The following is a 26192-nucleotide window of genomic DNA, read 5'->3' on the forward strand; positions in this document are numbered from 1 at the left end:
TGGGGTTGTTCTGCGCTGGACAGTGTCGGGAGGGGCTCGCCTCGGAGCGCACTCGCAGTCCGACACGTTTTCGCCCTTCCTCTGTCAGACGCCCTGCTCTAATTAAGTCTATTTCTGGCCGAGGACAAAGTCCAAAGATAGCGGGATGATGACAGACGTTCCCCCAAAATGAACCGCGGACTAATTCTCCGGCAGCGCAGAGAGGCGGGAGCCCGGGCCGGCTGGCTTTATCTCGGGGGCAGGGCCCAGATCGGTCGCGCTGATAAAGATTAATTATCGGGGGGCCGTTGTGTGTGCCTGTAGGGGAGCATGCAACGCTGGTGTGTGCGTGCTGTCCAGGCTCGGTGATCCCCTTGGCTCCGAAAATGCCTATCCCTATCCGCCTTCCCTTTTATGTGCTCATCGGCGGCTGTGGCCAAATTTAGCATCCCGAGAGAAGTCTCCCCACGCCTGACCGCTGGGGCTTTCTGTAAACGTGCGCCTGAGCCCATTGATGCAGCCTGCCCCTAATCTCTGGTCAGATATGCAGACCGGGTGCCTTCTGAAACGCGCGGTGAACGAGGAGGTCGGTCTCAGCGGCATTCCGTTAATACGTGTTGTACTGACGCCCAAGATAACACAGGAGGGATGGTTTGGAGAGGCTGTGTCCCCGCACAGCTCTTCAGCTTGGTACGCGTGAAGCGCTGAACCTCTATAAAACACGCGAAGATAAGCCCTCAGAATTATGTTAAACCTCACATACGCGTACCTGACCAGAAGTATCTAAAAAGGGGGGAATCTCGCACAAATACGCGTGGATTGTGTTTATTACTCAATATTCAAGTTTGTAGCTCTCGTTGTCTTTTTACAGATGAGCAGTTATTCCGATTTAAGCTCTGGCTGACGCTCTTGCTTGGCGACTGGGCATTTCAGACCCATGCGGACATCAGCTCTTCCTGCGGGTGAAGTACGAACCGACTCCGGGACAAACAGCACGGCTCTGTTTTCAGTTGAAAGTAAAGTATGTTAGAAGACGATATATCTGAATACACAGAACCCAACGTGACTTTTAATAATAATAATAATAATAATAATAATAATAATAATAATAATAATAATAATAATAATAATAATAATGTTAATATTTCATATAGCGCGTTGAGAAGACACTTTTAAAGGCGTTATATGAAATGTATTATTATTATTATTATTATTATTATTATTATTATTATTATTATTATTATTATTCGCTAGGCGGTAAGCATATGGACAGCAAAATTAGAATGAAATTTACAATTAAGCTTAAGTAAATTAATTAAGAAGCCTAGTTTAATTTGGATAATATCACGATTTGTCTAAAGTAATAATAACAAGCTCTCATACCAAGTCAGGACGAAAAACGAACATGTTTTCCAAGAAACCGAAGCGGTATTAATTAATATAAAGACGGTGCCGGCGGTGATTACACACTAAAGCGGCCAGATTAAAACAGTAAGGAGGCTGAATATCGATAATTGCTCATAATATAAACCAGCAAATACGGAGTAACCGGGCGCACGGCTAATACTTTTTAACTTTTTTTAGGAAAATTTCCTCCGTACGGCTCCGGAAAGATAATAATATAGTGTGGAAATGCAGCGGCAGGGAAGCGATGTCTTAAAAGAATCATACAAAACAGAGCTGAAGCTCAATTAAGCTACATCCTCGTGTCCCAGATCGGCAGATGAAATACAAGGTTGGTTTGTTCTGAGGGTCCCAGACAGACCCAGGAAACCGACGGCACACCAGCATGTCCTGCGAACAGAGGACACATCGTCAAAACGGTACGGTTGTTATTTTTTATTTGTATAACAATGAATTAAATCTGAATGATTTTTAAATGCATTGTTAACGATTTTATTAAATAAATGAAATGGGTTACCCGGTTTTACTTGCAAGTTTCAGAATTCTATAAAGAAAAAGAAGAAAAGATTACAAAGGAAGATAGCTCCATAAAGCAGCCGGTGGTCTCCTACAGCATAATAGTTATATAATAATAATAATAATAATAATAATAATAATAATAATAATAATAATAATAATAAGGTTTTTGTTCACGTTTTAGTAAAACTAAATATCATGCAAAAGTAAGACGCAAAAAGTCTGTGGAGCTCGAAAACAAAGACGCCTTAATCTTCTCAGACATCTATTTTGAGACAAAAAGTGCGACTACAAACTTCTCATGCCCGGGAGTTATTTCAAGTTCTTTCAAGCGGGTATTTGGCCCCTATTGTACTTCAACACTGCGACTGTCCCGCGGCGGTCCACTTACATCAACGTTAATTTCAGTAAATTTTGTAAAAAAAATGTGTAATGGTAAACATTTCTCTGATTTACTCCTTTTCGAATAGGTAGCTGCGTCAGACACAACTTTTCGGGCCGTGGAGTCTCCTTCGGGTCTCACACGTTGTAATGGAATGGAATGGGCCTTGTTTCTTCGTTTTGCGCTTTTTTCATGAAAGACACTACATCATCAACACCGTTATTATTATTATTATTATTATTATTATTATTATATTTATGATGATGATGATGATGATGATGATGATGATTATGCGCTGGGCGGTAGGCATATGAACAGTAAAAGTAGAATTCCTCTTTATTTGCTCAGTCCTATGAATTACAGTACCGTAATTCTACGAATCGACCTCTGTGGAACAGTGATGCTTGAGCTCAACTGCCCCCTCGTGCGGACAGATTAATATTGCACCCTTGGCCACCTGACCCCGCACCCCGCTTAACAACAGTGATTCATTGCATATAGCTGCAGGTATAGGAGGGGACCCACTTCATCCGACGCCAGTGCAAGTACGCAACCCCATTACACAGCAGCGCGGGTAGAGGAATGACAAATTCCTTCCCTCCTTAAATTAAAGGGGAATTAGGAAGGCCAGATTGTGGAAAACCAGTATGGAAATGAGCCAAGACACCAGGATTGGCACACCTTGCAAAAAGGGTCATGGGATCTTTAATAGCCAAGTAGTCATGACCTTGTGGTTTAAGGTCTCATCTGCAGAACAGACTCACCTAGAGTAGAGGTCATAATAGGAGAGCACAACCTACTGCACCATCATCACAATCTGTACTAACCACCTTGTCCGTTTCCCTCAGAGCATGGATCACCAGCCCTGATCCTGGATCACAGACTGGCTCCAGATGTGCTGCTATTGATGGAATTGAGCCCTTAATTGATCAAGTAACAGTATGAACCTCAACTCTTTGTCTTCCATTCCAAATGGATCTCTAGCTTTTCAATCGGAAAAATAAACTTGCAAAGATTTCAGTCAAGTAACTTGTTCAATCAATGCAGACACAACCTTAAGGTAGAATGCAAACCGGCAGGTGTGTGGGGAGCCCCACACCCAGGGCTGGGAACCCCAGAGCACGTTCAGCGCTGGTTGCCACAGCAGGATGTCCAGGAAGGCCTAAATTGAGCCTTAATTGCGTAACGAGCTCAGTGCTAACAAGCTTAGCTGCAGAGAAGGCTTGAAATGCAGTACAATCCAGATGCCAAGGCTGACCACCGCTGTCCTGTTTTGGTGATTTCAGTTTAAAGAGTAAGACCAGTTCTCCAGCTCTGGTCCTGGAGAGGCCCTGTCATTAAATCATTGCTTTCTGAAGACCAGAGACAATTTGATTTGGATCTGTTCAACAAGTTTTTAAACCATGAAACAGAGCTTATCTGTCCTTCCATTGGATAACTCCTCAGGCTCACAGGGGAGCAAGGTAGGACACACCCTGGACAGGACACCAGTCCATCACAGGGCAGACAGACACAAACACACTCACGCCAGGGCCAGTTTTCCCAGAAGCCAATTAACCTACCAGCATGTCTTTGGACTCTGGAAAGAAACCGGAGCACGTGAACAAAAGAAGAACATGCAAACTCCACACAGACAGCACCCCAGAAATTGAACCCAGAGCCAGAGCCCCAGAGCTGCTAGGCAAAAATACTGTGCTGCTGTGCCACCCTTCTCTGGGTCTGCAATTATTAAATCAGTCAGCACTGGACAGAAAAGGGCAAAATTGTCCCTAAAGCCAGCATGATGAACGAGTAATTATCACAATGAGAAGTCACCGTGTCTTTTTTTAAACACATTTCTTCAGTGTCGCAGTAGAAGGAAACAAATTAAAAATAAAAAAAAGCTTACAAAGCATAGGGGTGAATTTAATGACTAATTGTGAATGTTTAATATCCACCTTTTAATTGTGAGTGTTTGATATGAACCTTTCCATATTAATATTAATATTTCAATATTAATATTAATAGCCGTTGTGTATTTCAATCAATTATTGATTCAGAGAAAAAGAGATGAGAGTAATGTTGCAATTTCCCCATTGGTAACCGATAGTATTTCCCGGAGTTGTATCTATTAGTCCTATATATACTGTACATAACGTGCTTAAAACATTCACAAAAAAGGTCCCGTCAATGCCTGACGTCAATGCCTGACAGAGCAGTCCGTTGGTACAACTATTTATATCGACCTCTGTCTGAGTTTATTTTATTCCATTTCTTTTGTACTGGTATGTATTATTATGTACATAATACATTTCATTGCTACTACAACTACTGCTGCACGCTGTATGGTTGCACATTTGATCAATAAACTTTGATTGATTGATTGTTCGTTCCAGCGGGCAGTGGTGAATGGCTGACTCACTCTAACCCAGAACCGCTCTGATTAGAAAGTATGCTACGTTATTCGATTTAAATCAATTTTGATCAACACTCGCTGTCACCTCTCGGGTTGAGGTCGCAGACTGCACCACTGTGCTTCAACATATCTATGTACAGGTTTATACAGTGCAATAAAGGTTTTGTGATAGACATCGTGCGCACGGAGAGAAGCCTGTTTTAGACAGACAAAATAGGTCAGATGTAGGCAAGAAAACGTGTAAATGGAAAGAAGCAAGTAAAGGTTTATTCCCTGCTGAAACGAGAAGAAAAAACCAACGTTTCGGCTTTGGAGCCTTCTTCTGGTGTGTAAATGGAAATACATGTATGCAAACTTTGCTGCTCCTGTTTGACGTTTGACAGTTCTTTATATTGTTGAATCCCAATGAGAAAATAGTTCTAAAAAACAAAATGTTTTTGAGGTCATTCTTGCAAAAGACTAGCTCGGGTCTACGGGCAGATACAGTGTGTCCTAGTGGAGTCAAGGCGTAAGAACGGCTTATAGCATTGCACGCCGGATACAGACTCCTAGATCAACCTTGTGTGGCGCGTTTCGCAAAGCTCATTTGCTTTACGTTCACTGACCCTGATTATGTTGCGCTAGAAAGTGTCATTTTTTATACACAGTTTCAGAAAAGCAAGAGATCTCAAGTGGTTGCACTGACTACGGTATAGACACCCTGGTAGAACAGAAAAATAAGAGCTGATATCTAAATGTCGATCACGCAGGCATACGTTCTATATTACTACTGGTGAGGGAGGCGCAATGCTGACCCTGTCCCGCAAGCATGGGTCAGGTAAAGGTCGCACACGCGCGCGTATGGAATAATTAGACAGTAATTCAACTAACCTGCTATTACCTAACGAAAGAGAACAGGCGAACTCCACAGAGCAGTTAAAGGGACCCTAGTCCTTAGTCCATATTCTACATATGAACCTATATTTGAAAGTTTTTCGGTGTTGTGCAAAAACTAAAATGTGAAACATTAAAAAGGACTTATATTATGACATCAATCCAGTTTTGTTAATATAGTTTTACTTAAACCAACAAGACAATCGGAGCTCATAAGAACAAAAACACGCATGTCATCTCTGAGGATATGTTATTTTAAATAATAATAAATGATAATGACTCGCCCTAGCCCACTTAAAACTAGTAAGACAATTTAATTATTAATAATAATGATCATCATCATCTTTATTTTATATAGTGCCTTTAAAGGTGGCTTCTCGAAACGCTTTACAGAAAGACAACAGCAACAACAACGATAAAAAAACAACAATAAAATAATACACAAGATAACGATGCAAATAATCACAATCACAAGCTCTTTATTCTGCCGTTATAAACCGTGTGATTAGAAATAAAGTCTCTTGGAGCGATCCGTTTAGAAGTTGTACAGAGTGTAAATACCACGCACTGCCGGCATATACAGTGTTTCTTTGCTAAAAAAAAAAGCGTTTTGTTTTTCATTAATCTGGGGAAAAAACACGTGACTGACTTCCCGGTATAAAATAATCCCACTTTACGAGACTCTGTCGGAGATTAAGTGACTGAATAAAGCAGAGAGGGAACAGACACCCTCCAGCGTTCCCTCGAAACCGGGTTCAAGAGCCGATAAGCCCCTCTTTAGCCGCAAGACCGAGACTGCGAGGCGGGGGGCTCGCAAGTGAACACCCTGTGACCTCACTGCTCACTCGCGTCAAACTGCAGGGCGGGGTGTCAGAAAAGGAGGTATTAACCAAAAGCAGCTAGCGCCGAGCGCTTCGACTTTCACCCTGGAGAGACGGTGTTTTCCCGACTTTAGTCTTGTGCTGTTGTTGTTTTTCTTTCCGGTTGTGGAGTTAAAACGCGATCCCGATTGGAATTTGTCTGGAAATCCCTGATCCGGGTAAGAACATTCAAGAATTTTAATAATAACTCGTTTCTGGAGGCGGGGAGGCAAATTGTTTGAGGACAAAAGAACAAATCTAAAGCAGGCATTCTTCGGGGAAATTAGCGTGGCTTGGTCTCGAAGTCACGCGTGTTCATTAAGCGCGCCGGTTCGCTGCCTCCAGTCTTGTTTTTTCTGTTTCTAACCTGTGACCCTCGACTAGCCCCGGAGATAAGGAAACCGCACTGGGGCGCGTAGGGCTGCGCGATGAGACGGGGGAGGGTCCCTGGCGTTCACACGGCTCAAAGCTCAAAAGAAGGAAGGAAGGAAACGAAAACCCAATGCCAAAACGCGCATCTTCCAGGCAGGGGATCTGAATCTCACAAAGACCAATATTCTCCCCCATCCACCTCCCCCCGACACCCCGCTCGACGTGTGTACTGCAAATTCACTGTGACTAAAAACACAGCTCCCCGGCGACATGTTGGCGTGCTGAATTTTCTGAGTTCTGTTTTTTTTTCCGGTTAATTTCTGTTTCTTCTCCCGCTTATTCCCCCCCGTGGTTGTGAACATTTCTAGCGTTAATTTGCGCGGACCGAGAGGGGAGGCTGTGAGCCTTATTCACAGAGCATCTGAGCGGTTCTGAAGACGAGCTGTGCTTTGAAGGCACATTGAGCCCCTCTGTGGTCTGCGCTCGTTTCTTTTGAAGGCGTAGGAGGGGCGGGAGGTAGGCGTAGGTAGGGTTGCGCCGATCAGTCGGGCGGAGCTGGTCCGGATTCTCTTGGGACAGGGATCGAGGTGGAGAATCGGGCTGGACGGACTGCTTGGCCCAGACTCTCTTGAGGACCCCCAGAGCTGTTGTTCTACAGCAGGGCATGCAGACCTACACGGTTGTTGGACTCGATACAGAGGAAGCGAAACCAGTTGAAGTCAGACTGCACTGCCGCGTTATTTTCGCTATCATTCTGAGCAGTTACTTGACTGAGACTAGACATCAGATAAACACCGCGCCACTTCTTGGCATGCCAGATGATTGATATTTCTTAATAAGATTTAATTCATCTTTGACTCATTTTGGGCGAGGGGGGGGCATACTTGTCCGAGGTCAGACAGCAGTATTATCTCCGGGCATCCTGTTTGAAAGGCGCTGGGAAGTCAGTGCGGTGTCCCGGCGGTTCAGTAACGAGCGCGCTCGCCTCCGTCAACGGCGCCTCCGAGCTGGTCATGCATTTGCCTCGAATTCGCCTTGAAGCCCACGTGTCCTCCTTGGGCCGAGCCCTGAGCAGCTCTTCGAGAGGACAGCGGCGCTCTTGGCAGGCCTCAAGATCCGTCCTGTGCTCAGCTCTGCGGATGCAGCGCATGCATGCGTGAACTATGGGACACTAGCCTGTATTTTGTGTTTCCAAGCTCCTCCGTCATGCAGCTCATTTAGAACGAAAAGCACACTTCCACCTCTTCCGGAAGTGTTTCTGAAGCCAATGATCTTCCTGGGACATAACATTCCTTCTCAGTTGGCTACTGTTTGTGTCCCAGGTGGCGCAGCCTCCTTGGTTCAGATTACAGCCATGTGTTCTTTCCCCTTTTTAGACCTCCGAGTTATTCCTGTGAGTTCTGTCTTTATGATAGACCCAACAAAAATGCCTAAATGAATCACAATCTGGAGAATAGCGCAGCATCATCTGTGGCTGCGGAGTCCGCTGTAATGATGGAAGCGTATTTAAAACTGACCACAGGAAGCGGGTCTTTACACAGAGGGTGGCGGGAGCATGCTACAAGAATCCCAGCCTTGTTCTCGAAGGCGATATCCCGGCTTCTTTCAACAAAAGTTTGGGTGAGATTCTCAGAGGATGAACTCCTACCAAACTGGCTAAACGTGCACGCCCTCCTCTCGCGGGGTCACTCGGTGCCCAGGACTCCGATCTGATCGGGGGCATTTAGGCAGGGCGGAAAAGCAGACTCCCAGGATTTAATGCTGCAGCGAATTGGCTCAGTCCCTTCATAAAAGTAAAACAGATGTGTTTAACAAAGTGCAACATGGCCATAAGCACAGCTGAGTGGAAATTATAACTCCGATCCGGTTTCATTGACACTTGTTTCATTGATTGAAGTTTGAGCCGACAAAGAAGCAAAGCCTTCGGATGGGTTGTTTTTCCGAGGCAGCTCAATAAGTGCAGATAACAACTTTCCCAGTCTTCACAGCTCCACACTGCCCCCCCTCCCCTTTACAAGGTGCCACCCATCTACCCACTCTGGGTGCAAGAGCGGGTTCTGAATTGCTCTTTGTGTGCCATCGCCCTTCCTCTGCCTGGCCACTCGGAGCCCAGGACCGCCCGCAGACCTGTCTCTGCATACCTGTCAATAATGGGCCGCTGGCCAGCGCCCCACGAATCTGGTGAAGTAAGCACAGAGATTTCCTGTGCACGTGGTGTGTGTCGCTCCCTGCCCGATCTCACGGGGAAGCGGAAAGCTGCCCAACCTGTTCTAGAGTCACCCTGTCACATTTCCCAGCGCTCTTTTCAGAAGCGGCCTCTGTCATGGAAAAAACCCACACGTGAGGTGTGCTTTGTCATGTTATCCATCACGCCAAGAGTTGACCCAGAGTTCGGCCATTTCCGCCCCACCCTCTTGACCCCAGTGTACCTTCCTAATGCGAGGGAAGTCACCTGACTGCTGTTTGCCCATTTGCTTCCTTCTGGAACCATAAAGGTGTCTGATGCCACAGGTGAGACGGCAATTTTTATTTTAAGTGTGAGCAGGCTGAGGGGTTTGGATATCTGTGGAGTGCTCTGGGTCGAGCTGAGATGGAACCAGAGGGGATGGGTCTTCTCTTCTGGGTCGTTCGATATCGATTCAACACGGGCTGTTACCCACCTGCCTCACGTTGTACTAGAAAAAAATCACCTTTATGGTTTTCGGGCACACGCAGCACAGAAATGCTAGTTATTTTTTATCCCATGTCCTCCGTAGGGAAAAAAAAAACCCAAACAATTCCCTTTTGAACTGTGACTTGGTGAGGATCGGCCCTCAGTGAAAAGGTGATCTCGGAGCTGGGAAGGGAATGGCAGCCGGAGCTCAGCTCAGGCGATTCATAATGGTGAAAGCTTGCATGAAAACCAAGATGGGCAGCTCCCGAAGAGTATTGTTCAAACTTCCACGCAAGGGGGCGGGAGCCCTAAAAGTGTAACATGACAGATATTTATATACTTCTTTGACAAATCATACATGACGTGCAGCGAATTTGTAATATTGTACTTCTGTACAAATGTTACCTTAGCCAAGAGTTCTGCATCCCAGAGAGCTCCGGTAATCTCTTATTTTCATGCCTGCCAAGCTCTGAATAACCTTAACCAGATCAATCTGTTGCTTAATTAGGAGAAGTTCCTGTTTTCTCTTTGCTATAAACCCTTCAGGACAAAGGGTTCCTAGGAGAGGGGTTGCAGGCCACTGTTAGGCTGTACTCGTAAAATGGTTCATGCCCATATGCTGTTGAGCACTAGTTAGACCAACTGAACAGCAGTCTGCAGGTATTAAGCTTTTGATGATTTCAAGAGACCCAGATAACTTAATGGCTTGTTTCCAGGTGGTTTATGCATCAAAACAAGCAAACGTGTTGCTGTTTTCGTAAAAAAAAAAAAAAGAATCGGTGCAATTAAACAATGCTGATTTGTTAGCTGGAACAACACTTCTTGGTATTTTGATTAACTAAAGGTTCTGCCTGAAACCAGATCCCCTCTCATGCTGTGAGAAATGCCTGAGAAGCCAGCAGCTCCAGGGACTGTGACTCATAACTAGGCAGCGATATTTCTCTGTTGTGTTTAATATCACACAGCTTCTGATTGGAAGTTTGGGATCTGCGGGTTACAATCCCACCGCACAATCCCAGAGTGGTTGCACATCACTGCAAATGATTATTTTTCCTCTCCTCCTCTTTCACTTGTTGGTTTATTGCTAGTAGTGTTTCTACCACTTTTCCAGGAAATTGGTACTCCTTTTGACTGAGAAACGGAGGCTAATCAATGCTTTCCCCCCAAAAGATCAATAACACAGCTGACGGACGTGAGCTGTGTGACTAATGTTAAGAGCACGGGCTGTTAAAAACACCAGTGTCCCTCAGCAGAAGTGCAGGCAATCCTGCCGATTCAGTGCTGAAGAAGTGCTGTAAACCATAAAATAGAATTTGCAAGTGCCCGTTTAGTTTATGGGCTCCCCCAGCCATGCGACTGGGGTATTGGAGGTTTTTCATGACCTCCCTGTAAAAGGTTTTCCATGGAAAACGGAGATAAGCTCTGGAAAAGCAAGCTGCCTGGCTCAGGAGAGGTTCTTTGTTGGAAAGAATAGCGGAAGGCTTTGTGATGAAAGCTGCAGGCTCTCGTACGAAAACAACACAGGATGGTCCAGCATCTGCTGTTGCCGACTATGATCGGAGCAGCTATTCACGGGCTGCTCTAGGAAATGAATACGAACGTTTTGTTTTCACCTGCTTCAGTAAACTGGAGCAGACTTGTCAGTGGGAGACGTTTTGACGTGGTTTATTAGATAAAAGATCACTTTACTGGCCATATACAATTTGTTGCATTAGGAAGTTGTCTTTTCGCAGACCCCAGCTTGCTCTCCATGAGACACACAGGCAGGGAGAGAAGCTTGGGGTCAGAGTGCAGGGTCAGCCATTTATACAGCACCCCTGGAGCAGTTGGGGTTAAGGGCCTTGCTCAGGGGCCCAACAGAGCAGGATTCCTCTGCTGGACATGGGATACGAACCGGCAACCTTCCAGCCACAGGCGCAAATCCTGAGCCACAAAGCCACCGCTTCGCCCATCAAGAAAAGCAAACGCCTGAAAAGGGACGTGAGCCCTGGACCCTCAGATTAAAAGTCTGATGCTCTACCGACCGAGCTAACCGAGCAGTGGTTTCAAGTGGTCTGAAAGTGCTGGACCTTGTCTGCTTATTCCCCGTCCTCCTGGAGACGTGAGGAGAAATTTGACAGGCTCACAGAGGGAAGGTTTGTGGTGGCAGGCTGGCGCTGTGCCGGGCCGAAGTCAGCTGACTGCTGCTGTGCTGCACGGCGCCCTGGACGTCGTCGTCTTTGCAAAAAAAAAGGGGAATTCTTTCCGGTCTGTTTATTAGATCCCGTCTCCCAGGGAGAAGACAAAAACTGCTGCCTTCTGCCAGATGATGGTTAGAGGGACTCCCGAGTGGTGTGGGCTTGGAGCCGTGATCGTCAAAGATTTTCTCTTCAAGCTACATCTTGGAAAGAGGACAAGCCAGCTGCGAACGTTACAAGATTATTAAAAAAGAGGGTTTATAAGCCGTCTGCGGACAAATTCTAATATAATTCTTTATAATTATATAGCGCTTTTCTGGACACTCCACTCAAAGAGCTTTACAGGTAATGGGGACTCCCCTCCACCATCACCAATGTGCAGCCCCACCTGGATGATGCACCTGTACACTCACCAGGAGAACATAGATGGAGATCATTATAATAATAATATAATAATGTTTCTTTATTAGCCCAATACAATTTCTTGCATTAGGAATGCGTCTTTTCGCATACCCCAGCTTTTTCTCCAGGGAGACACAGACACAGAGACAGGGAGAGAAGCTTGGGGTCAGAGCACAGGGTCTGCCATTGTACGGCGCCCCTGGAGCAGTTGGGGTTAAGGGCCTTGCTCAGGGGCCCAACGGAGTAGGATTCCTCTGCCGGCCGCGGGATTTGAACCGGCAACCTTCCGGTCACAGGCACAGATCCTTAGCCACAGAGCCACCGCTCCGCCCAGGAGGAGGCCATGACAGTCATAGGAGGCCATGACTGGTAAAGGCCAATGGGAACTTTGGCCAGGAAACCAGGGTAACACCCCTACTCTTTTCAAGAAACACCATGTGACTTTTAATGACCACAGAGAGTCAGGACCTCACTTTTACACCTCATCTGAAGGACGGCACCTTTTTACAGTGTAGCATCCCTGTCACTAGACAGGGGCATTAGGACCCACACAGACCGCAGGGTGAGTGCCCCCTACTGGCCCCACTAACACCTCTTACAGCAGCAACCTTAGTTTTTCCCAGGAGGTCTCCCATCCAGGTACTGACCAGGCTCATACCTGCTGAGCTCCAGTGGGCTGCCAGGTGTGAGCTGCAGGGTGAAATAGCTGCTGGCACGCTTCTCTTTCAGTGAGAAAGAAATGGTAGAAATGGTCTTGTTTGTCTCCGTTTCAGTCCCGTTCTCTCAGTGCTCCACAGTGCCCTTTTATTGTGGAAAATAATGAAATAAAGATCTAGAAGGTAAACATGTCTTACTAAAGAGGGCAAATTCGCTTACAGTGCCTTGCGAAAGTATTCGGCCCCCTTGAACTTTTCAACCTTTTGCCACATTTCAGGCTTCAAACATAAAGATATAAATTTTTTATTTTATGTGAAGAATCACCAACAAGTGGGACACAATTGTGAAGTGGAACGAAATCTATTGGATTTTTGAAACTTTTTTAACTAATAAAAAAATGAAAAGTGGGGCGTGCAAAATTATTCGGCCCCCTTGCGATAATACTTTGTAGAGCCACCTTTTGCTGCGATTACAGCTGCAAGTCGCTTGGGGTATGTCTCTATCAGTTTTGCACATCGAGAGACTGAAATTCTTGCCCATTCTTCCTTGCAAAACAGCTCGAGCTCAGTGAGGTTGGATGGAGAGCGTTTGTGAACAGCAGTTTTCAGCTCTTTCCACAGATTCTCGATTGGATTCAGGTCTGGACTTTGACTTGGCCATTCAAACACCTGGATACGTTTATTTGTGAACCATTCCTTTGTAGATTTTGCTGTATGTTTGGGATCATTGTCTTGTTGGAAGATAAATCTCCGTCCCAGTTTCAGGTCTTTTGCAGACTCCAACAGGTTTTCATCCAGAATGGTCCTGTATTTGGCTGCATCCATCTTCCCCTCAATTTTAACCATCTTCCCTGTCCCTGCTGAAGAAAAGCAGGCCCAAACCATGATGCTGCCACCACCATGTTTGACAGTGGGGATGGTGTGTTGAGGGTGATGAGCCGTGTTGCTTTTACGCCAAACATATCGTTTTGCATTGTGGCCAAAAAGTTCGATTTTGGTTTCATCTGACCAGAGCACCTTCTTCCACATGTTTGGGGTGTCTCCCAGGTGGCTTGTGGCAAACTTTAGACGAGACTTTTTATGGATATCTTTGAGAAATGGCTTTCTTCTTGCCACTCTTCCATAAAGGCCAGATTTGTGCAGTGTAAGACTGATTGTTGTCCTATGGACAGACTCTCCCACCTCAGCTGTAGTTCTCTGCAGTTCATCCAGAGTGATCATGGGCCTCTTGGCTGCATCTCTGATCAGTCGTCTCCTTGTCTGAGCTGAAAGTTTAGAGGGACGGCCAGGTCTTGGTAGATTTGCAGTGGTCTGATACTCCTTCCATTTCAAGATGATCGCCTGTACAGTGCTCCTTGGGATGTTTGAAGCTTGGGAAATCTTTTTGTATCCAAATCCGGCTTTAAACTTCTCCACAACAGTATTACTGACCTGCCTGGTGTGTTCCTTGGTCTTCATGATGCTCTCTGCGCTTTCAACAGAACCTTGAGACTATCACAGAGCAGGTGCATTTATACAGAGACTTGATTACACACAGGTGGATTCTATTTATCACCATCAGTCATTTAGGACAACATTGGATCATTCAGAGATCCTCGCTGAACTTCTGGAGTGAGTTTGCTGCACTGAAAGTAAAGGGGCCGAATAATTTTGCACGCCCCACTTTTCATTTTTTTATTAGTTAAAAAAGTTTCAAAAATCCAATAGATTTCGTTCCACTTCACAATTGTGTCCCACTTGTTGGTGATTCTTCACATAAAATAAAAAATTTATATCTTTATGTTTGAAGCCTGAAATGTGGCAAAAGGTTGAAAAGTTCAAGGGGGCCGAATACTTTCGCAAGGCACTGTAGTCTGTAGATAGCTAGCTGTGTGGCTCTGTAATGCAGAACACTTATAGCAAGGAATTTGCTCCACACTGACCTGCCCTATCTCATCCTCCATTCTCTCTCTCTCTCCCTCCCACACCACCCCTCCCCTCCCTCTTTCCCTCTCTGCTGGTCTCCAGGCAACCCGGTGACTAAAAGGAGAGGAAGCAAAGCTCGGATTTCCACTCTTGTTGCCAGAGACATTAACTGCCCCTCCCTGCGACCTCTCCTCCCCCCCCAGCATGGCAGCTCCAGGTAAGACGCCCAATTCTCCTCCTGTGCTAGACGGGCTTCCAGATGTCATGGAGTATATAGATTAGGCCTTTTCAATTTTTTTTTTAAATCTAGGGATTGTGAGAAAACAGTGGTGTGTGTGTGTGTGTGTGGGGGGGGGGGGGGTTGTACATTTTCTTGGTAAGATGCAGCTCTGACAAAGTACCGAGCATAAAACGGAGAATGCACAAACATATCAAGATCCCTTTAGTATCTCGGTATCTTCAGGGCCTTTTGGGTGCAGGACTTAGGCATGGAAGCACTGGACTGTTATGCTTTCCATTACAACAGTGGCCTGTATAGTGGAGTGGCTTACAATTGGCTGTTGGCAAGATCATCATGAGCCAGCAATCAAGTGTTTATTTAGTGAGTTCACACCTGATTAAAAGCTGGAATGGATCGTGCATGCTATGCATTGCATGATCTTGCTCAGATCAGATCAGACTCCAACACAGGTACGGACCACAGGCACCCTTGCGTAGAGGGTGATCAGCAGGAAACCTAATTAGCTGCAAGTAGAAAACTTCCCAGGACCAAGTCCCCAAGGTAAAACAATTTCAACTCACTTGATACAAAATCAAAAATCTTGCAGCGTTGACCACTCCAGAGGTAACAGTCCCACACCTCTCGCAGTGGATCTGTCGACATCGGGGAGGGACGGTCACAGTGTGAGCACAACTGTGGCACGGAGCCCAGATTTACTCACTTGCAATTCCAAAAAATGCAGGAGCGCGAGCAAAAGCTACTAAATGTGGCGGTTCTGAATAGGAGCTGTAAAGAAAGTTGTGTAACGCAAATGAGCTGCTTTCAAGACGTCAGCGATGCAAAGCGGAGAGGAGTTTCCGCTGCGCACAGAGGCCACGCCTGGCTTAGTTCGATTTGCAAGGTTCCCGGACGGAAAAATACGTTTGACCTACTTATTGTTTGCTCTCCCCACCCCAGTGCATGTGAGGATGTACAGGAGAGGGGCTCCGGTATCAGCTGTGATGCTTGACAGAGGGTGGAAAAAATGGCGCTTTCGAAAGCTCCCACATGGCAGCAGCCTGCAGGTGTGTCTCTGCGCGTGGGCGGCTCATTCCCCCCGACTCAGCAAAAAACCTGCTTTTCTAACTAGACATCACAATAAGCTGGGAGGGGAAATTCCTGTTCTGGGCCACTGCTTCATTTCACAGCTCTATTAATACCAACAAGGCTGCTTATTAACTGGAGGAACTGGTAGATCCGAAATTGGCAGGCGTTCCTTTTTTTTTTATGCCGTCGAGGATTAAAAAAAAGTTACTTTTGTAATGGATTGGACTACAAGAATGGAAGAGATTGAGAGATGAGAAGCTGCTTCTGCCAAAAACATAATAAGGGAGGCGGGGGGGTCGTAATGATTTGTGATCAAGCTATTGCCTGCAGGCGTGGCCGAAGCTCGAGAGGTGGTGACACACTACTTCAGGCCCTCGTGGCAAGATGACTACAGTTGTCTGTTCTGAATGACCTTCCCCTTCTGTCCCCAGATCCTTGCTTTGCGGTAATAATAATAATAATAATAATAATTGCTTACACTTATATAGCTCTTTTCTGGACACTCCACTCAGAGTGCTATACAGGTAATGGGGACTCCCCTCCCCCACCACCAGTGTGCAGCTCCACCTGGATGATGTGACGGCAGCCATAGTGCACCAGAACACTCACCACACATCAGCTCTCAGTGGGGAGGAGAACAGAGTGATGAAGCCAGTTCAGAGAGGGGGATTATTAGGAGGCCATGATTGGTAAAGGCCAATGGGAAATTTGGCCAGGACGCCGGGGTTACACCCCTACTCTTTTCGAGAAACGCCCTGGGATTTTTAATGACCACAGAGAGTCAGGACCTCTGTTTTACGTCTCATCCAAAGGACAGCGCCTGTTTACAGTATAGTGTCCCCGTCACTATACTGGGGCATTAGGACCCACATGGACTGCAGGGTGAGCACCCCCTGCTGGCCCCACTAACACCTCTTCCAGCAGAAACCTTAGTTTTTCCCAGGAGGCTCTCTCACAGAAGACCCCATTAGGTGACTGGCTCAGTGCTTTTCAAGATTGCACATGCCTGTTGGATGAAGTCGAGCCCCACTGGTGTCCACCGAACACTTGTCTGTGATGTTTAAAGGGTGGCGGTGGTGTAATCAGAACTCTCGAGAACCCTGCAATTAGAAGATGTATTGGAAGTAGACTTTGCTGGGAGATTTTATTTTTATGCTATTTATTTTACTGCTGAGCCACACCCACACTGCAGACATGGGTGGGATCTCCTCTTAAACCCATTTTTGGCAGAAACCTGCCCTCACTTTTTTCTTTATTTAACGTCTAAGAGATATAATGGGGTATGTAATTTATACTGGTGGTCGAGAATATTTTGCGGGAACAGTACCTTTATTTATAAAACGGATATCTAGATCTTGGCACCTCCTATGGAGAACTTGGATCTGTATACAGTGTATGCACGTCCTGGACATGTGACCGAGACCTATAAGCATTGTTTGCCATGTTGTGGAAGACTGTGAAAAGGTGAAGCTCAGTTCAGGGCTGATTGTGAGATGGGAGGGAAGGCATTGGGTCAAGCAGAGTGAGAAGTACTGTTAAGCCATATCAGAGGAAACGGTGACACCCGATTGGTGAGTATAGTGTGCACTAGTGTACATAGTGGGGCGTTGCTCCTATGTGGCAGGCAAGTGAGGTCTGGGTCTTGTGATTTAGCTGCACTGTGGGGCCGAGGCTCTGTCTAGGCAGTCGAAGCTTCAGGCGTGAGTTCTGAGCCAGAAGGTCTGTCCTGCTCCCCACTGGTGCTTCGTCTGTGCTCATTGTGTGGAATGGTGTCGATCACGACAGAAGGTGCTCTGCAGTTCAGCTGATCTCAGCAGATCTCTTGCGTCCTCTGGTTTGTGTCTCGCAGAATCAGTAAGAATTTTACTTAGATCAGTTAAATACCAGCAACCGCATTACCCAGATGGGCCACGTGGCCTGCTCTCGTTTGCAACTGTTCTTATGTTTTTCCAATGTCGACTCAAAGGCGTTATTTCAAAATGAAGGTAACTGAACCGGTTAGCGGTGGCTGATTGTGCACAGGTGCTGGGAAGTGTTTTTGTTTTTTTAGAAGGAGAGCCGTCAACATATGGAGAAGCTTACTAAAGCGACCTTGCAGGGAGACACTTTTGATTTGTTTAGGGGAAAGCTGCTCGGGTCACAGTCCTGTGTCCCAGTGGCGATTTCGAAATCCTGCCCACTGCCTTGTTTTTTCCCTGCAGGTTACCCTTACGCAAACCAGCCCCCGTACCCCATGACCCAGGCAGGGGGGTACTCCATGCCTCCTTACCCCATGCCTCAGCCTGGGTATGGAGACCCCAGCATGTCTGCACCCCCACCTGGCTTTGCGATGGGGTACCAGCCCCCCCCTGGGGGTCCCCCCATGCAGCCGGGTGGCCCCGTGATGTACCAGCCTGGCCCGGTCAGCCCCCATCCGCCTGCGGCGGTGCCCGAGTACGGCAGGGGGCCTGCACAGGACTTCACCAACTACACCCCATTGGCGCCTGTGGGTGTGCCCCCCGGACTGGAGTACCTCACTCAGGTGGGTGCCCTCCCCTCCGAGGGTCTGTCCTCCTGATCGGGAAAGGTAGTGACCGGAAGGCCCTGCAGCCTCCAGAAAAACAAATCCTGCAGCACGCTCGGCAAGAAAGGCACCGATCTGGTGTTTCATTTCTCATTCAGCTTCTATTAGCATTAGCGGAAAGTTTTTTAAAGGTGTAAAGGATTACATTCAGCGGTAAGATCATCCCGATGTTTATTCTGTCACCTGTCTCGTCCCTCTTTCTGTTAGTGGTTTTCGAAATCCAGGAAATGAGCTTATTTTCAGGCTCTGCGCGCTGCTTAGATCCCACAGCTTCCAACGGACGGACTGGGGGGATGTTTCACTCTGCCTCTCTCCCGATCTTCTTTCCCAGATCGATCAGATCCTGATCCACCAGAAAGTGGAGCTCCTTGAGGGTAAGGCCACAGAGAATCCCGTCGGCTTTCCATCCATCCATTTATGGACCGGTTCTTCCAGTTCAGGCTCGTGGGGGAGCCGGAGCCTATCCCAGCAGGCACCAGGCGGACGTCAGGGTTCACCCTGGACGGGACACCACCTCTCACTGGCCAGACAGACACAGATACACACACACACACACCAGGGCCTGTTTTCCCAACTAACTCACCAGTATGTTTTTGGACTGTGGGAGGAAACCCAGAGCAAACCCACACGAACACGGGGAGAACATACAGTACAAGCTCCATCCAGATGGGTCTGAAATTGAACCGGGGGCCCCAGCGCTGCGAGGCAGCAAAGCTCACCACTGCCCTGCCGAGTCCCATCGGTCTGTGTCGGAAGATCAGCAAGAATTCTAGGTCAATTCTGAGACACGTGTACAGCCTTACTGTAGTGAAATAAAACTGTGTGGTTTTAGGAAGAAGTTTCATTGTGAAGGACGAAAGGCTGTTACAGAAAGCAAAACGCTGAAATGTTCCCAGGGTGATGGTCACACAGGCACTGCCCAAGCGAATGTGCTCAATACCCGGGCGAGAGGGTGAGGCCAGCTACTCTACAGCCTAGCATCTGAGAGGAGCGCTAGGCTGCTTCAGGCACGGGAGGGATCAGGCTGTGGGAAAGGGCCCCTCCAGTCTTGAACTCGCTCCGTAGTTCACAGTGAAAGAAGAGTACAGTAGATTTGACACGGAACAATTGCCACTAGGTGAAAATCCTGGAGAAATGAGTTTTTGGCCCCTGCTGGCGGTATTATTAATCTACTTCCTTTATTGTCCTAGATGGGGGGAATTTGCAGCAGCTTAAGATGTTTAAGCCAACAGGATCTGTTAACAGATTAAAAAAAAAACACATGTATGCATCAGATTGAAACAAACAAGAGAGAAGCTTTAAATAAACCTCACTGTCCAAGACAAATCATTACAGAAGGCTGGGTCATCAGTGAGTGAAGTAGAAATCTTGGGTACATACATGATAAAAATAAAATAAAACTATCAATCAAGCAGTGCACATTCAGCAGGTTAATAGCTGCGTTAGTATGCCTAAGTGCTCAGTCTTACTGTGAGTCTCTCCCCCCCCCCATCTCTCTCCCTCTGTCCAGCCTTCATCGGCTTCGAGACCAACAACCAGTACGAGATTAAGAACAGCCTGGGCCAGAAGATCTACAAAGCCAAGGAGAAGAACGACTGCTGCACGCGCAACTGCTGCGGCTCCCTGCGCAGCTTCGACATGAAGATCAAGGACAACAGCGACCGCGAGGTCATCCGGCTGATCCGGCCCTTCCGCTGCGCCTCCTGCTGGTGCCCCTGCTGCCTGCAGGAGGTACTGCGCCCGCCCGCCCGCCGCCGTGTGGACAGGAAGGGCAGTGCCATAGGGATGGCTTAGTAGTTGTCAGCAGAGCAGCCCCAAGGCGCAGGCGATGTCCAACCCTGGTCCGGCCGCTAGTCTTCCGGGTCTCTTGTTTGTAAAGATTGGCAACAATCAAGCAAGCGATCTGTTCGATTAAGGGAGCTCTGGTCCTTGAGGGCCGAAGAGCGCTTCGGTTTTAGTCCAAACGACTTAATTTAGCTAATCGCTTGTTTAATTGCTCTAGACCTTTAGAAATGGGTGATTTAACAGTGCCCTACAAACAGTGCTGGTCTGGGGCTCTCCAGGACCAGGGCTGGAGATCTCTGCTGTGCTGTTTTGGAGAGTATTAGTTAATAGAATAATCCTTCACTGCACCAGTAGTAATGCATTAGTGTTTTGTGCTGTGCTTTGGCCACCAATGGTGCAGAAAGGCACTGATGTGGCTGCTGTTCCTAGACCACCGCCTGTTTTTCAATTTATGCGCTAATAGAATTAAGCCCCGTGCGTCGGTTTCACAAGTGTTCTCTTGGGAGCAGTTGTTGCCTTGGAAACGGCACGGTACAAGAACAGCATTGTTGTGTTGTCTGCTCACGCAAGAGGCTGGGAGGGAGTGTGACCTGCCGGTTAGGGACCGGGAGGGAGGGTGCTGCGCGTCTAAAAATGGACCGGGGCACGGGGTCCGGTCGGGATATCGGGTGACTAGTGTCTGGCTTGCGATTGGTAGATGGAGGTGCAGGCGCCACCGGGCACCACGATCGGCTACGTGCTGCAGGACTGGCACCCCTTCCTGCCCAAGTTCTCCATCCAGAACTCCTCCAAGGAGACGGTGTTGAAGCTGGAGGGGCCCTGCTTCGCCTGCAACTGCTGTGGGGACATCAACTTCGAGGTGAGAGGGGGCGGGGTGCAAAACGGCAGCAGGCAGCAGGGGATGGTGCGTTAGCCGCGTGTAATAATAAATAATAAGCCTTACACTAATCTGGACACTCCACTCAAACCGCTATAGAGTTACTGGGGACTCCCCTCCACCATCACCAGTGTGCAGCCCCACCTGGATAGATGTGACGGCAGCCATAGTGCCCCAGTACGCTCTCAGTGGGGAGGAGAGCAGAGTGATGAAACCAGTTCAGAGAGGGGAGGCAAGGACATTGGGGTAGCACCCCTACTCTTTCCAAGAAACGCCCTGCATAATTGTAATGGCCTACGTTTTACGTCTCATCCAAAGGACAGAGCCTTTTTACAGTATTGTGTCCCCGTCACTATACTGGGGCATTAGGACCTCAAGAATGAGCGCCCCCTACTGGTCCCACTAACACCTCTTCCAGCCGCAACCTTAGCTCTCCCAGGAGGTCTCCCCTCCAGGTACTGGCCGGGCTCACACCTGCTGAGCTCCAGAGGGGCTGCCAGCTGGGCGTCGCGCAGTGATGTGAGCGGTGCCGTGTGCCTGTGTGTGTTCAGCTGAAGGGCAAGGACGGGGGCGCCAGCATTGGGCGGATCAGCAAGCAGTGGAGCGGCCTGCTGAAGGAGGTCTTCACCGACGCGGACAACTTCGGGATCCAGTTCCCCATGGACATGGACGTCAACATGAAGGCCGTGCTGATGGGAGCCTGCTTCCTCCTCGTGAGTGAGGGGTCCCAGCGGGGCGTGGGGAGGCTCGATCGTGGCGTCGGCTGTCTAACCAACCCTGGGTCTTCTCTCTGTCTTTCTCTCGTGCCATTGCCCTCTTCTAGGACTTCATGTTCTTCGAGAAGGTGGGAGACGCTAACCAGCGCAGTACCGTCTTCTCCTGAGAAGGGGGAGCGAGAGCCGGGATCGAACCGTCGACCGAACCAGACCCCGCTGCGTTTCCAAGGAGAAAACACCCAAAACACTCCTTCCCTAGTGCATCCTCCAGCCCCTCGTCTCCTCCTGCCCCACTCTTCCACTCGCTGCACCCCACAGGAATGCCGCCCCCTCGGTCTGTCAGCTCCCCAGTTCGTCTCTTGTCACCTTCTCTCCAAAAACCCACGTGCCCCGGAAACCTGTCGGAGGTCCGGTTTACGTTTCCGATCCGATCTGATCGTGCAGGTTGTCGTTCCACCTGAAGTCCACTTCGGGAGAGGCTCCCCCTCGGTGGGGTTCTTGCGCAAGGAAAGGAGGGAAAGTGGAAGGGTGGGATGGGTTGGGGTGGAGAACCTTAACGCGATGGGCTTGGAAAAACCCAAAAGAGGAAGCGACGCATTATGCACATTCCCTTTCTTTGAGCTGCCTTCTGAGGAAAGGCTTTCTCTTCCTGCTACAGTAGAGAAATGCCAGTCAAACACGCCACAGGGTCCAGTCTGCGTCCGGGACTCGGCCTTTCTTTTTGTATTTCTGTATGCCTTTGCGTTTTTGTGAACTCAAGGTTCAGTAGCACTTAAGAGGGTTTTAACATGTTTCTCCCAGGCCAAAGACCCCACAGGTCTGCCAACTGAACCTTGATTTTTATTTTATTTTTTTTGTGGTTAATGCCATGTGCACAACAGCCTTGTTTCTGAACCCTGGCCCAGTGGCATGATCTTATGGTATCACCAAAGACTTCACAATTACCAGAGGAGGGGTTGACTCATTCCTGCCCCATGCTGTTACAGCCAGGACTCTTTGGGACAAGGATAATTGGATAACTGTCAATTAAAGGCACGTTTGTGTGACAGCAGTTCTCCACAGCTTGACTATTCAGGAGTCATTTAGCTCACATCATTCTGAAATTACAGGTGTGCCCTTGTCTTTTGGCACAGTTCCTGTCCTGTCTTTTAAGATGAACTAATGTGTCCTATATAAACAACAAATACTTAAGAAGTCACTTATATGATAACTCAGAAAAGTGTGTAGTGTGTAATGTGCTTTGGGCCAGAATTAAAGAGCAGCCCTTCAATATAGCTATGGTGTAGACTTGAGTAGTCCAGAATACGTTAATTGAACAAAACACTATGAATGATATTATATGGATCTGCATGATTTTTTAGATATGCAAGACTGTTGAGATGTTTTGTGGCACTGGATAATGTTCCACCTGGAGTTTGTTTTCCATTCTGTTGAGTCAAAAAGCTCTTCAGTCACGACACTGCAGTCATTCCAGTCAACTGCACAGTGTTTTTATTTTTGTCTTTTTGTGATCCGAGCAGCCTTTATCCAATAAGCCCGGCCCTTGCCTTCGTTTTGTTACACAGTGTTCCGCTCCTGGAGGAGCTTATTCCTGCAGTTTCCGTGCCCAGTCTGGGTCAGGAACTCTCCTCACTGCGGTGCCTTCACCCTACACTTCTTCATGTGCCAGTGCCTTAACCGCACAGCACTGCTATGGACTTGCTCCTTCTTTCTGTTCATTGAGGAAAGCTGTGCCTTTGGCTGCTCACTAGTCTGTGATGACAGGAACAGGTGAGCCTCTTTCCCCTCACAGCTGTCGCCCATGTGTCATTGGGATTAGGTGGATTGTAGTACCTCCCCACGCCTCGCATGCCTCAGTCTGTCTTGCTCTCTTCTGTACAGTTTTCTTCACAGTGGGAACATATTTTGTAAATAACAGGAGCTGGGTGGTGAATAATTTAAATGATTGATTTTGGCTCTTGTTCTTCTATGCATTTCAATGTTTGTCATTGACAATAAAAATAGACATAGACGGTGTTTTACAAGGATGCTAGTATGTGCAAATCGATCGCTGTGTTTCAAAAAAGAGTTTCTGCGAGTTTGTCTAGACCTGTTTCACCCTTCTTTTTTTATTTTACTTTTGTAATTTTGTCCCTTGTGTTGTTTGTGCTTTTTTCCTGCTCTGTTTGTCTTTGCCTTGCCTTCAGTCATTGATCTTCATGTCTAGTGGCTAAGGTACTCAAAACCATAACTTGACCAGACCACCCGAATCCCAGTTTAGACAGCTGTTGGGGAAGTGTTTTTCTTCTCTGTGTGTATGTATGAGTACAGAGACAGGGCATACACATGTATCTGATGTCTTGCATGACATTAACAGTGGAACTCTGTTGATGACCTGCTTTGCACCTGCATTTTTTTATAACTCTTAAACAAAAATAAAACCAGCATTGTTTGTTTTGAACCAATAAAATATCAGTTTTTTAAAACATACTGTCCAGCTACTGTCCACGTCTTTCATTTTTGCTCAGTTTCGTTGGTGGGGGGGCTCAGTTTCTGTCCTGCCACAGAATGACCCAACATGCCAGGATGTTCAAGAGTCTGCTGCCCCAGGCGAAACTAGTTTTCAAACCAGACAAAGCCTCTTTGTTTCAAGTCTTCTATAGCTGGTACTACTGAGCTTCAGCACTTGCAGTGTTATGCTTCGAGATGAGCAGCTCTTAATTTCTCGATAGATCCTGCTGATTATCAAAGAAATCACAGTGCTTCAGCTGTGACCCCAGAGAGCTAGTGTCTCTGAAGGCTTTTATACCAATACAGCTCTTCATCACCTAAATCAGCCCATTGTTAGATTATCTGGACCGATTTACCATCTCTTTTGAGTGTGCCGATTTACACCTGCAAACACACCAACCCACCACATTTTGAAATCTCGTCTAGAAGCAGAGCCACAGACCATCCACAAATGTCTGCTTAGTACGTTGGGTTCAATGAAACTGGCCAAGGGCTCGGCTGGAACAAAACCCAGCGGCCAGTGGGCTCGTGAGGATGCGGGTTGGGAGGAGAGAAGGTGAGCAAGAGGAGCTGTTACTCTGAGGTAGTCTGGGTTAGGCCTGCTAGACTGCAGGGCTTGGCACTGAGTGCACCGTGTGTACTCGCCGTGAGCAAATTGCACACTGGTGCGACTCCATGGGAAGTCCGCAGGAGCCCCCTTCCATTGTAGTCCGGATTCGGCTCTGCAGATCAAACCTGTCTACAGATCCTGTTAAACAATTGAATGTGATGGCTCATAGACGTTTGCAGGTGTTGTACATGATGTTACAGCTTGACAATGCTGCAGTCAGTATTTCTGCCTGTTCGGGGTGAGGCCCGTTGTCGTTGCCCTTCTTGAAACACTGTGGCGGCTTCCGCCAGGTGTTCCTTGTCCAGGTCAGACTCCTTCCCGCCTGAGGTATTGACCCGGGGCTCAACGGCCTCCACATTAGAAATGGGTGTGGATCTGACGAGGCCTCAAGGCTCTGCCAGTATTTCAAGACCAAATGTAATAATGTGAGAAGAGGAGGAGGTGGGCATTTACAGAGGCCTCTTAGCTAAAACAGCTGGAAACAATTGGAAAATCTGATGTTAGTCCTGGTTCCTGCCTTCTCCCAAAGCCAAGCAGCACGGTGTTTTGGTTCTGTAGAGCTCTGCACACAAAGAACACAACACCCTCTAGTGGAAGCTAATAGGATTCAACAGGGACTGTACAAGGTCTTGGCCTGTGTAATCCAGACCGTTACGGCAAAATCGTTATTGCGCAGGCAGTCAGTGAGAAACATTCCAATTTAAATTTATTATGATCCAGAGAAAAAAACTGAAACCAAGTATGTTTTTTTTTAAAACAAATTGAGATTTTACCCAGAGAAATTCTTTCTACTTTTCACAGTCATCTGATCAAGGAAAGCAGTTCCCAAAATAGTCTGCAAGCTACCCAGCTGGAGTACTGGGCATTAACTTCAGGCTTTTTGATGTGCCCTGCAATCCCATTATTTGTAACAAAACCCTGCTGCTTTCAAACTGCTACATGGGGCTTTATTTGCTTTAGGTCCCAGATTGATACAGCATTCTGTGTGCAGTGTCAACCAATGAAAGCACAGGTTAAAAGAAATGTAATACTACACTTTTTTTACTTTAGTTTTAAACATTACATTGAAAATACTAGAACAGGGAACTTCACCTTATTCCAAAAGAAAATTGGGACAGTTTGGGATAGTGTAGCTATACTGCTAGGTATCAAGGTCTGGGAAAAGGGGTTTAGGGTTCAAGGAAGTGGGAGCTCAGATGCGTGAGCTGCTGAAATCACTGTTGCATAGGCTAAGATGGGGAGGCTAAAATACTAATACTCTGTCTCCCTGC

General features: G+C 47.3%; 1 protein-coding gene and 1 long non-coding RNA gene across 5 annotated transcripts; both read left to right on the forward strand.

The window, feature by feature from the left end:
- The first annotated feature begins 125 nt into the window (after nucleotides 1–125).
- LOC148672412 (uncharacterized) lies at nucleotides 126–3301 on the forward strand. Of its 3 annotated transcripts, XR_015935782.1 has the most exons (3): nucleotides 137–1000; nucleotides 1564–1802; nucleotides 3130–3301. It is a non-coding gene; the product is annotated as an uncharacterized LOC148672412 (long non-coding RNA). The 3 variants fall into 3 exon arrangements; XR_015935783.1 differs by having other exon boundaries at nucleotides 126–1810; XR_015935781.1 differs by having other exon boundaries at nucleotides 126–1802.
- Nucleotides 3302–6206: 2905 nt separating this feature from the next.
- LOC148672413 (phospholipid scramblase 2-like) lies at nucleotides 6207–24290 on the forward strand. 2 transcript variants are annotated; one of them, XM_088628150.1, is made up of 8 exons: nucleotides 6207–6588; nucleotides 14677–14791; nucleotides 18082–18401; nucleotides 18775–18817; nucleotides 19954–20174; nucleotides 20926–21087; nucleotides 21657–21818; nucleotides 21929–24290. In XM_088628150.1, exons 2-8 carry the CDS (start codon nucleotides 14779–14781, stop codon nucleotides 21986–21988), a joined length of 981 nt encoding a protein of 326 aa, XP_088484276.1. In that variant the 5' UTR covers nucleotides 6207–6588; nucleotides 14677–14778; the 3' UTR covers nucleotides 21989–24290. The 2 variants fall into 2 exon arrangements, with proteins under 2 accessions (XP_088484276.1, XP_088484274.1); XM_088628148.1 differs by lacking the exon at nucleotides 6207–6588 and adding an exon at nucleotides 15752–15858.
- The last annotated feature ends 1902 nt before the right edge of the window (nucleotides 24291–26192 follow it).

This window comes from Lepisosteus platostomus, chromosome 4 (assembly GCF_059453375.1).
Source record: "Lepisosteus platostomus isolate fLepPlt1 chromosome 4, fLepPlt1.hap1, whole genome shotgun sequence".
Taxonomy (NCBI): domain Eukaryota; kingdom Metazoa; phylum Chordata; class Actinopteri; order Semionotiformes; family Lepisosteidae; genus Lepisosteus; species Lepisosteus platostomus.